The sequence below is a fragment of the Onychostoma macrolepis genome, chromosome 25, assembly GCF_012432095.1.
Source record: "Onychostoma macrolepis isolate SWU-2019 chromosome 25, ASM1243209v1, whole genome shotgun sequence".
Lineage (NCBI taxonomy): Eukaryota > Metazoa > Chordata > Actinopteri > Cypriniformes > Cyprinidae > Onychostoma > Onychostoma macrolepis.
The window spans coordinates 21,163,154-21,176,060 of record NC_081179.1 but is presented as its reverse complement, the minus strand read 5'-3'; the positions used below and the strand labels follow the sequence as shown (position 1 = coordinate 21,176,060).

The following is a 12,907-nucleotide window of genomic DNA, read 5'->3' as shown; positions in this document are numbered from 1 at the left end:
AAGTCAATCTCTTCACAAAGCTCTGCACACTTCACTCATGTTTCTTAATCATACTGAGTTCAATATAAGTGTGATTGATAAATGAATATCACAGTGAAAGTACTGTCCATAAGCCTGTGGCCATTATTAATAATCACTGTACCTCCAGCACAGCGTTTCTTCTTCCCAGTTTTGGGATGCTCCCACTGAGTCTTCATTTCCTCGTGGCTGAAATGAATTATGTGTCAATCATTCAATAAATCACATCAGAAACACCCTTGGGTTGCTATACACTCCTCTTTCTTGTATTAAAAGCACAAGTGAAGAGTGTAAATGCACATGTTTATCTCAGGTGCGTGTGTGTTTTGTGTGTCAAACACTCACTTGGCATAATAAACCCATCCGTCTTTAGTGGACCTCTCTTCCCAGCCGGGAGGAAGCTCGTCTTCACTGTCTGTATCATCCATTCCGGCGTATTTAAGAGCTGCCATCGCGGACTCGCTGTTATCAAATAAAACAACTCATTCAACTTCTCAGTCAAATTTATTTTACACCAAATTCACGGTGCAATAATCCTGCTGCACCACTTCCGCAATCATAGCGTGACGTCACGCAGCGTTGGCATGAGAACAGCGAATGGGGTTCTTAAATGGGCGGGGCTTAGCGGCCTGAGCGCGCTTGATTGGTCAGCTGCGATGGGTCCGCATAAAAACTTAGTATAGTATATTTTTACCTTGTGACATGTATTAAAGTTTTTTGAGTTGTATCAGCAGCTCATATTTCTCGTATTTTTATTATTCATCTCTAAAAAAAACAAAAAAGAAAGAAAAGAAAATTAAGCAAATATATTGTGCTGCCTTCTAACATATACACCAAACCTTTTGTTTAAATAAAAAATAAAAAATAAACTTAAAGACATACAGTAAAGATTATTCTCCTCTCCTAAAATCTTCTCAACATTTGTGGCCTTTCAGACATGTAACGTTATAGTCTTTGCATAGATTTTGGTTTTTGTGCCAACGGTCACGTGGTACCTGTTACTTTTTTCAGCGATGATCAGGATTGACCAACCACAGTCTTTCGCGATTACAGCCTGAGGTTTCTTCTTAATTGTTTTATAGAGATGTCTTTGTGTATGACAGGTACGAATCGTTGTAATTAGTCAATTTAAACAAAATGACAGCTTGCAAATGTTTGCAAGACAAAAGCGTTTCTGGATTCAAACAAGATTCAAACAAGTCTTCGAGTTGCTCTTTTACGGTTAGTTAAAGCTTATTTACATTAGGTAAGTAGGAGACATATAAATGTTAAAACTCTGAAAATACACATATTTATTTCGTATTTGATGTATTTTTGCCATTTGATGGCCATAGCAAACTTTGTTTCAATAGATTTTGATATGAAAATCCAAAAAAAAAAAAAAAATTCATAGACCATCATATGCTGCTTAATTTCCTTTGAGTAACTTATTTGTCTTTCATAACAGCTTTTCAAGAGCTTGGTGGCTGTAAACAGGTAAATATTGTCTATACTGTTCTCACATCTGCATGCACAGAAAACAACCAGGACAAAAATAATAACATTGTCAGTGTAGTTTTATTGTGGTGAACAAAAACCTCCATTTCAATACCAAAGCCTTCATGGCATTCGGTGTGTGGATATAATCTGGAGTCGGTATCTAGATAATATATAATAAATAACCATAACTAGCTAACAGCGATTAACTTTGCAATCTCTGAGCTCTAAATCCAAATTTGATTTAGCCAAATGGACTTGCGTGAACATAAAATCAATTAATCTAAGGCCTCGTTTCAAACAATCAAAAAAAGGGGCAACTATGCCTATAATCTTCACCAGTAATGACAATTAAAATGAGATTAATTATAACACAGGACATTTTCACTCTCATTTATCTTTGGGAATCCATGTTTCATGAGTTCATTATTCATTTCAGATGGCATGTTGAAAAATAATTTTACAATAACAAAAAACAAAACAAGTTCACAGTGATCTTTGTCTTCATGCGTCCAGCACTTAGGTGTCATATCATACTTTATATTTCTCTTTCGCACTGTCACTTAAAATACAGATATGCTGAAAGATATAAAGGAAACAGGAAGGTGTAAATACATCATTCTGATCAGACAAACAAATAATATACAAAACTGACACAATATACACCAGTTTATGCATTGCACACAATTAAATCAGAACGGAAGAAGACAAACACTTACACTCAAATCCCTGAAATATTCATTGTAGTCTAAAGCATATCCCACTAGGAACTTGTCAGGAACTTCAAATCCAATATCTAAAAAAAAAAAAAAAAAAGACATTTAAACATACAATTATTTAAAAAATAATTATAGTTTGCAGAAAGCAAGCTATGTTTTTATGCATTGTTTTCATAACAATTAAGCTTTTCTTGTTCTAAAAATAATTATATAATATTAATTATAATCAACTGAGATATATTCGCTAATAAGTTTTCTGCTAGCATGAACTAATTCAGTTGAATCTCATGCAAGAAATGTAATTTTACCCCAAAATTTGCATGGAATTACAGCTGTGGCCAAAATTATTAGAACACTAGTATTTTCACCAGCTCAAAAATGGTTTTACTGTAAGTGAGTTATTTCTATCTTTTGCTGTAGTGTGTCAGTAGGAAATATCAGTTTACATTTCCAAACATTCATTTTGCCATAAACTGTAATAATCCAGTGAGATCTTTGTCTGACAGCAGCCAGTGCTCCACACAGAGATCTGATCATCATCCAGTCTGAAACAAAACAAACTGAGACAGACAGAAGAACTGTGGCAACGTTTTCGAGATGCTTCAGGAAGCCTACACACACACACACACACATATACATATACATATATATATATATATCAGTGGCGGCTGCTGGTCTTTCAAAGAGGGGAAGCTCATTTTCGGCCTACATCATAAAAATTGTCCATTTATTTATACTTAAATTCTGCCCTACCTTCCTTTTCAAGAAAATGCTCTGTGACCCTGTCGTACCAACTAGGCATGTTTTCCAGTGACGCTAGCCTCGCCTACTGTATGAATGAATGAATGAACAAACTAAAAAAGAAGATATTAAACTCGACGGAGGAAATGTGGGAATTAGGTTAAACTGAAACAAGGAATGTGGTATAATAGGGTTGTCACGATACCATAAAAATGTCTTCGATACTATACCAGCTTAATTTATAATTCAATTCTACAAAATGAATCAAAATTTAATAAATAAATAGATGTAAGTGAAAACAGACAATATTATTCTCTGAATACTTAATTAATGTGAATGAATGACTGGCTATTGTTATCCATGAAATGATCTAAACAAAACTCATCTTAGCACTGCACAGAAGCTGCATGAAGTGACATTTAGATGTGGCATTCATTCATTTAGACTGTATTTATAATTGCATAAATAATGTTATGAGATTAATGTTTTAAATACTAAATTCTGAATATAGAAATATGTTGGAAAATAATGTAATATGCCTACTTTTAGACGGGAAACTTAAAAACGGCAGAAGTTCGTGACTGAATCACTGAGTCATTCAAACGATTCTTTCAAAACGGCTGAATCCTTCAGGAGCGAATCAAATGACTGTTTTTATGAACGGCTCAGTGAATCAGTGATTCACCCAAATCAACGCGGATTTGGATTCGAACACAAACAAAACAAAAACAGCACTCTTGCTCGTGTCGTATTGCCTAAGTGTCAGGAACATTTTTTACTCGCATATCTTGAAATTTCCGAGTTAGCAGCATGTATATTAAAACATAACATTATAAATGAATAAAAAAAATATATAATGATTGATAAGAACCAAGTGCAAAGCCGCGATGGGACTGAGCTCGAATAGCTTCAACGACTTTTTATAGTACAAAATCGCTGTTGATTTTATAAAATATACACAATCTTAAATCTACCCCCAGAGTGTCTTCCCTCTGTACTTCAAAATGTGGTTGATCTAGTGACTGAAAAGACTATACCATGATTCCTTGTTTATTTTACTTGAGTTATTATATTATGCTACTTAGACCCAATAATTACTCAACATTCCTAGGAACCAGGTTTAATGGCAATAAAGTAGTATTTGGGAGTAATAAAACTTTTTAAAAAACTCTAAAATTCTAATGTAGTTAAAACTAATGTAGTTAAATGGGTGGAAATACTGCCTTAGTGGCACTTTTTTTGGTCCTCCAAAACTAGGGTCCTGGAAATGCGTTCCTGGAACTGCGGTTCTCTAGCTCGGTAGGTGGCGCTGTCACAAAAAACTAGGGTCCTAGAAGTGCGGTCCTACAACTGCGGTCCTGAAAGTGCGGCCTCCGGTATTGCAGACGGATAATATTGTGTGGACATAATCGCAGCATTTATCCAATGACCGTCTAGTTTGGAAGCACTGAAAAAAAACTGTTCAAAGCGGTCACATTGAAGTCAATGGACGCTGAGAAATACACTGACGCTACGGGAGTGTATGAGAAGGAAATCGAGTCAGCAACCTGCTGTATGTAGCTGATTCTGAACGAACTTGTCTTCGAGATGAACGTGTTCTAATGCATTTTTAATCAATAAAATGTTAACACATTTACATATTTGACCATTAATTTTTTGACATTATAGTTGCAGTCTTAAAGAAATCCCCACTGATATATATATATATATATATATATATATATATTAGGGGTGGCACGGTACATGTATTCGTACCGAACCGTCACGGTACGGGCGTCTCAGTTCGGTGCATGAGGTCTTACGACGAATACAGGCAATTCACCCCAAATCCAGAAGGGGGCGCCCGCAGTAATGCAGCACTGTTTGATAACCGCCAGCAGAAGAACAGCGAATGCCGTGAGATGCGCTCTTGAAAACAAATCCCACTAGACAGTGACCATGTGCTGATTCTGAACGCGTCTCTCACATAGGCTGACCAGGGAGTATATTTTAAAGGCTTGCGCACTCAACTGTTTGCGAAATAGAGCTTTGTGCTCGATTATCCTACCTCTCTCATTCGGCACAAATCCAAATTTTCCATAATATCTCCATATTTGCGATGTAACGTATCTGAATGCTAAACTATTATTTATTATGTAAATTATAGGCTTTGTACTTCAGTCGCGTTCCAACGGTGACACAGAGGCGTGCGCGCTGATGTTTGGCTCACTGTATTTTATTTTGATAAAGTACCAACTGTGCTGTCAAGTTAGCAATGCTGGAACTGATGTGTGTGTGTGTGTGTGTGCGCGCGTGCGCTCCGGCGCGATCACTTCAACTGTTTCCTAATACCAGCAGAATGAACTTTAAACACTTATTGTCTTATTAATAGTCACTGTATAAAGGTCTGCTTTTATTTGTGTACACTCACAATGAAAACAAAACAGATTTTATATATAACATGTAATAATATTTAGTATTTTCACATTTAGATGGGAAAAATTGTAATTTGCGCTACTGTCTGTTCAAAATAAATGAAAAGAAACTGAGCATAGTAGATGGTTTTTTCCCCTGTTGTACCGAAATCGTATCGAACCGTGACCCCCGAACCGAGGTACGTGCCGAACCGTGACATCTGTGTACCGTGCCACCTAATATATATATATATATATATATATATATATATATATATATATATATATATATTCTTGATAATTAAGCATTAAATAAATAAAATGCAAGGAATAATCAAAGGCCAGCAGTGCATTAAAGGATATTAAATGCACGATGTGGAGGCAATGAACCGTGCATTTAAAATCCTTTAATGCACGGCAAGCCGTTGCTTATCCCGCTTATTCCATGGTCATTTGCTAAGTTATAGACAAGTTAAAACTAGTATTGCTCTTTGCAGCGCAATATTTGACCGAATGGGTAAAAATGACAGTTATTTTCGTCAGTTACGTCTCGTTAGCATTAGGCATTCTGCCCGCTTCAAATCAGATACAGAGATGAAATAGTGCGGTAAGACCACATTTATTTGAATGAATTATAGCAATTATTTCAATTAATTATCAATCCAGAGAGAGACGACAGTTTTGTGTACCTGCGTGTCTCTCTGTATAAACAATTACTTCAAAAACAGCAATTTTATTTTGCACCTCGTTGCTGAGGAATATAATGTAGCGATCTAGTATCTAGGCCATTTTATTAATAAAAATCGCGGAGAAGTGTTGACAACAAGTTTGTGTGTGTGCAGCGCAATTTCTGATCTTTGAACCCTCTCTCTCTTTCTCTGTCTGTCTGTCTGTCTGTGTGTGTGTGTGTGTGTGTGTGTGTGTGTGTGTGTTGCATGTTGGTTAGTGTGCATCAATTAATGCAGTGCATTAAACTGTTTTACTGCATACCTGCCAGCCAATCAGAATCCAGTATTCAGACAGACCATGGAATAAAATACATTATTCAATGTTATAATTACGTAATATTCTCATGACAATTATGCACATTCCAAAAAAATCATGTTAAAAATAAAATTACATAATCAGCTAATTGAAAATATCAGGGAACATCTCCAATCAGTTTTCCACATGAACTAATCCAATGAAATGTCGGTCGTATTTTACCCAAAAATGTGAGTGGGAAAAAGTAGTGATATTTTGCATTGTTTTCATGATAAGCAAGCACATTATTTTACTTTTTTTTTTTTTTTTACATAATTACATAATATCTTTAAAAAAAAAAAAAAATCTAACTGGAAAAAAATTATTATATAACAATATAATTATGATGTGATGTTTCATGTTCAAAGGCAGATTCATCTCATTGTAATATTTTTAATAATGAATTTAATTTATATTTTGCTATACTAATAATTAGTATAGCATTTTTAGTATAGCAAAATGTAAATTAAATTCATTATTAAAAATGTTACAATGAGATGAATCTGCCTTTGAACAAGACTGGTTGCATTATTATTTGCAAGCGAACAGCGCTCATGGTCCATTATAAAGGTCATTACTGGGCCGCCCTCCCTCGTGCGTCACTGCTAAAGAGCTTGATGATTCTCCATCGTCTTCATAACTGACTCTAAGCACTTCAGCGCTCTGCTTTAGAGTGGAAGTCAAGAGCGAAAGAGTAACATTTGTGCTTGGAGGATACATGGATGGATGGATATAAAGAGCTTATCAGCTTTCTGTCTAAAAGCATTGCATAACGACTCTGAACACAGACAGATGAGCGTGTGTCTGAATAATATGTCCAACTACATCAATGCAGGGTGTTTGATTTCTCTAAGTGATGTGGATTAGGCACAAAATGTTCATAATATCCAATAAAATACAATGAAATACAAAGGAACTCACAGTCTGGACGGTATCCTGAGCTCCTGGGTGTCCTTTTCACAAGTAAACTGAAATTACAGGACACTGAATTACAAATGAAATCTATTACATAAAATGAATGACATTCAACTAAACAACAGTCTTATTTTAAACACTAATAAAAGGCTATCTGACCATTAATAAATACAGAAATCTCTCATCTCTCTAACACAGCGTTTTAAACTATATTTAGAGGATGACTATTCTTTCCAAAGATGTTTCTGCCTTACCTGACAACTTTCACCATTTTAGGATGACATTCATTTAATAGTTTGAGCAGCGTTTCCATAGTTCTTCCCGTCTCTACAATATCCTTAGGCACAAAAAGAGAATTAATTTGCTTATATCATCTGTATTTCATTCCACAGGACACAACATACATTTCACGCATGTTAATGTGATCACAAATTCAACACAAAATGCAATAAAATACATCAAAAATGTAACCTCACCTCTACAATCAGCACATTCTGTAAGGAAAGAGAGGAGACAAATTATTTTAAATAAATAAATAAAACATTTTATCATATACTGAGTATATATATGTGTATATATATATATATATACACACACATACAGTCATGGCCAAAAATATCGTCACCTAGGGGTGCCAATAATTGTGTCCAACGTGTATTTGAGAAAAACGTGTATTTCATAATGATATTTCCCCCCATTTTAAATTCTTATTATCCAATGAAAGGTTAGATTTTTGTGATTTTTTTAAATAAAAGATCAAAATGATTAACAATGCAGGTTAATTTTCACAGCCTTCTTTGATCATATTTACCAAGGGTGCCGACATTTTTGGCCATGACTGTGTGCATGTATGTATATGTATATGTATGTGCGTGTGTGTATGTGTGTATATATATATATATATATATATATATATACACAAAAATTTATCAAAAGTGACAGTAAAACATTTATATAATGCTGTTATTTATACTTTCTATTCATCAAAGAATCCAGTAAAATAAGTAGTATCAGTGTTCACAAACATATGAAGCAGCATATGTTTTACTTGTTTCTTAAGTATCAAATCAGTATATTAAATGATTTCTGAAGGATCATGCGACACTGAAGACTGGAGTAATGATGCTGAAAATTTAACTTTTCATCACAGCAATAAATTGCATTTTAAAACACATTTAAATAGAAAGTAATTATTTTAAATTGTAATAACATTTTACAATATTGCTGTTTTTACGATCAAATAAATGCAGCCCCCATGAGCATTAGAGAAAAAAAAAATCTTGGCCCCTAACTTTTCTAAAAAATAGAAAACAAAACAAAAGTTCAAAAGTTGAAACTCACTTTGCCAGCAAGGGCAGATAATTCATCTCCACCGATAACCTTCACACAGTTTGTAGACTGATCATTCTGAGGAGAAATCAGATCAGAGAGAGAGAGAGGAAGGAAATACTTTAATGTTGAGCGTTCAAAGCCACTGAAGATTTATCAACAGCATCTGACAGAATCACAGAAGATGATTTTGACTTGTCTGTCAGTTTGAGCTTCAAGTCTTCTCAATAATCATTATAAAGTGGAACTACTTCTCAAGGTGGATGAACTCTGTTATACTATGGATGCATCACTAAATTCTAATGAACCAATGATTATATTTATAGTAATCAAATGATAAACATTGACAAATGCTAATAAGATTCTACATAATTTGTCAACAAAAATAAAACCAAACACTAAAGTAAATCATTTTATATGCTACTAGGAATTTAGGCAAATGCATGTATATAATTAAGAAAGATATATTATGTTTATATATTAAATATTTATATATAATATAAAATATAATAATATAAATACATGTAAATATTTTCAAAATATATACTGTGTGTGTGTTTATATATACATAGTAAATAAACAGTACACGTACATATATTATGTAAACAAAAACTTTTATTTTGGATGCGATTAATCATTTGATGGCACTAATATGAAATTTAACAGAGTTATGCAGAAGATAAAAAAAAAAACAGGTTTGAATGACATGAAGGTGAGTAAATATTGGTGAACCTCCCCTTTAAGTTGTATTTACCCTTGTCATTCCTGTAAGGAACATGTCAATGGCATAATCTACTAATAAAATGCTCCATTTTTATGTACAGTAATAATATGGAAGCAGACATCTAGATCTGAAATGATTCATTGGTCCGTGTTAAGTATGAATGTATAAGGCTCAGCAACTGGAGTGAATGAATGCGGTGAAGAGAGCAGTAAAGCTGGCACTCACCGAGTAGCTCTTTAGCCTAATGAAATCCACAGTCAGTGGCACAGACTTATCGCTGTTTTGATTCAACGTCTTGATGTAATCCATCAGGTCCGCAAAGAACTTATACCCTCCTTTCAGAACGCAAAGGGCCACGATATGATGCCCGCCCATGTCCCGAACGATATCTCTGGCCAACCTTTCAGTCCTGCAGAGTAAATCAGAATTGAAAGGCAGAGTATTGTGACATTAACGCTTTCATTAAAGCTGGCTGAAGTCATGCCAAAAATGTCAGTCAAGAGATTCTTGGGGAAATTTGTTAAACAAATAAATGGGAAAGCCGAATTCAAATCACATGCCTCTCGTCCTGCACTAACATCATTAACTAAATCTACAGGGGGAACACAGGGCCCTTTTACTATCGAGAGCATTCCACGGCCACGGCAATAACACAACTGTTTCGCTTCACAAACGAACACTTCCCAATCTGACTGCAAAGACCAGATACGTTCCAGGCAGAAATGCAATATCACTGTTTGTGCATTACACATTAAAGTCGTGCTCATCAGTTAAACGTACCTGTCCTTAATGAGGCCATTGGGTATTATGACACTGTCCAAGTCCTCCTCGTAGTGTTTCGGCACACAGAAAAGACTCAGTTCGTGCCCTTTGCTGTCATCAGCTATCTAAAAAAAAAAAAAAAAATAATCTATTAAGACATCTTCAAAGAAACACTCCTGATATTTTAAGGAAATGCGGTTATTTAATCTACTCGAGTTATACACTGTAAAGATGATTTTTTTTCAAAGATTTAAATTAAAAAATATATATATATATATATATATATTATATATATATTTTTTTTTTTTATTATATACTACTTAGTCTTTTTATTTCAAAGTTTCACATTCACGTTTCAATTCAATGTGTTACTGTTTCTTTGTAAATTATAGGCTGTGAAATTTACTAGCAATTTGTTTCAATGTATAGGTTTCTGAGCGCATGTGTATGTGTATGAAGCAATTTGTGCCGTGAAAATAGTGTATTATGAGTGTTACAGTATGTACCATAAAACCATTTTGCAACCCATTTCTGATGATGATAATTAAAATGGACAGTTCAGCAAAATATGTTGCACACAAATTATTATTATTATTTTTTTTGTGAGGGTTAAGGTGCAGTCATATTTAAGGTTATTTCGCAAATTTTCACAGGCGAAATAGTCATTAAAGTAAAAAAAAAAATTATAATAATAATGAATCATTTAGCCTTACTGTTAAGAATATGAATTTTTAATCTCAATCCCAAATTGCAAACATTTTTTAGCAACCGTTTAATGTTATGATTTAATGTTATACTGCAATTTTTTGGCGGTGAAATCCGGTCATTAGTAATAGTAGACATAAAAAAATAATAATAATATATATATATATATATATATATATATATATATATATATATATATATATATATATATATATTTATATTAAATGTCATATGTAATTTTTTTTTTTTTTTTTTTACCAAAATATGAACACTTTGATATACTCACTTTTTCTTTCTTTTTTGCGACAGAGTTAAGGTGCAGTCACATTTGCCGTTGTTTGGCGAATTTTCGCAGGCGCAATTCATATCCGAGATCGTGAATTTCTCACGAGGGCGTATTTCACACAGATTTCGCATCGGGTTCAAGTTGAACGCGTTGACCAACAGAAAGCTGCGTGGTTTGAATGTGCGGACTGTGATCTGTGTTTCATAAATCGCTGCGGTATTGATAATAGACTACAGAGCTTTTTTACCAGCGGAATTTCACTAATATCCACACAAAGATGGTTTTAGAGAACTGAAATTGCCTTCATATGGCGGAGCTTGTTGGACATTCTCAGCCTAAATTATGATTTGACGGGGTGTGCAGTCAATGCAGTCCAAGTCAATGTGCGATTATAATTCAGATAGCAAGCGAAGGCAGCATTACAATAGGCTATAGTGCATATCATGGTTTACATTTATGGTCAGTTTATAGGCCTATTAATTTTTTTAAGCTTGACTGCTATAGTCACCATTTGTTTTCATTTTATGGATAAAAGCAAAACTTCCTCTTTTTTGTCAAGGGTGAGTAAATAATAACTGGTTTATTTTTTTTAAATATTATTTTTGAGTTAACTATAACTTTAAACACTGCACAAGCTGATGTAACCAATGGCGTCGCCTTGGCAACATACTGTATAACCCGGTTTAGAACGAGATAAATTACGGTATAAAACCTCTATTTCTGTGCATCAGTTCAGATTTTCATCACAAATCAGTTAAAACGTGCGGTCTGAAAAATAAACCTAATGAGGAATATGAATTATTTACAAGTTTATGGACATGCAGTGCCGAACCACACCTCACGAACGCCAAGTCTCCATCCGACGCGTTAAATCCGTTAAATCAAGCACCAGCTCGCCGTCTCTTACCTCCAGATACGAGGCCATCCTGCGGTGTGTGTCCTTCAGGTCGGTGTCGGTGGACTCATGCTGGCGTCTGTCTGCGGGAGGAGAGCGGCTCGGTCCTTTCGCGTCCGGGGAAAGCGCTCGTGCTCTGCGTGAACTCGACGCGGCGCTTCCTAAACCCTGACGTCACAATCTATTTTACCCAATAATCTGATTGACCCTCGACAACCTGTGCTTCCACCGCAGACACCGAGCAGCGCGCGTCTGTCAGCTCCTGCTGGGCGGGTTTGATGCGCTCGTGACGGGTGATGATCAGGCGGCGCATATCAGAGAGTGTGGACTGACTGATAAGAGTCACTGGCAAATATATGTGTGTGTGCGTTACATTTAGTCATTTAGCAGACGCTTTTATCCAAAGCCACCGACCTCTTTCTTGTGCGCGCGATGAGATACACACACTGTGTACTAACTCCGTCACTGATTACAAATTGCATGACAACTGTAGTAGCTAGTAGCGCAATCCATTACATTACACGTTTTAGGTAATATAATCAGGAAATTCCAGTTTATTTTATTTTTTTATATTGGCCTGACTGTGAAAAAAAGAGAAAAAGAAAAATACAGTATTGCCAAAGCCTGGAAGAAACAACAACAATGAAAAGATTAAAATAATAAGGAATACATTATAACAATTTAATTTTAAATAAACAGTGTAACAAATTATAACATGTGTGAACATTTGGTACCAGTGTCCCGGGAGGGTCGCTGTGGTGGACAGTAGGGAAATATACTGAGGTCAGACATAACAAACACACACACACACACACACACACATACACACACTCTCTCTCTCTCTCTCTCTCTCTCTCTCTCTCTCTCTCTATATATATATATTAGTGCTGTCAAATGTTTAAACGCATCCAAAATAAAAGT

At 34.9% G+C, this 12,907-nt stretch overlaps 2 protein-coding genes across 3 annotated transcripts in view; both read right to left on the bottom strand.

Moving 5' to 3' along the window:
- Positions 1 to 610, bottom strand: part of wwox (WW domain containing oxidoreductase) — a 228,993-nt gene extending 228,383 nt beyond the window's left edge. Inside the window, exons 1-2 of one of the 2 annotated variants that reach the window (XM_058767519.1) lie at positions 364 to 610; positions 143 to 207 (exon numbers count right to left, since the gene is read on the bottom strand). In XM_058767519.1, coding sequence (XP_058623502.1) covers positions 143 to 207; positions 364 to 470 — 172 coding nt within the window. In that variant the 5' untranslated portion in view covers positions 471 to 610. The remainder of the gene's footprint in view (positions 1 to 142; positions 208 to 363) is intronic. The other variant, XM_058767518.1, reaches the window with a different exon arrangement.
- A 946-nt stretch (positions 611 to 1,556) lies between these two features.
- On the bottom strand, positions 1,557 to 12,642 carry hprt1l (hypoxanthine phosphoribosyltransferase 1, like). The gene is made up of 9 exons (XM_058767948.1): positions 11,999 to 12,642; positions 10,119 to 10,225; positions 9,564 to 9,747; positions 8,627 to 8,692; positions 7,762 to 7,779; positions 7,540 to 7,622; positions 7,292 to 7,338; positions 2,214 to 2,290; positions 1,557 to 2,073 (listed from the first exon to the last, which is right to left on the bottom strand). The coding sequence occupies exons 1-9, from the start codon at positions 12,014 to 12,016 to the stop codon at positions 2,026 to 2,028; spliced, it is 648 nt and encodes a 215-aa protein (XP_058623931.1). The 5' UTR covers positions 12,017 to 12,642; the 3' UTR covers positions 1,557 to 2,025.
- Positions 12,643 to 12,907: the final 265 nt, after the last annotated feature.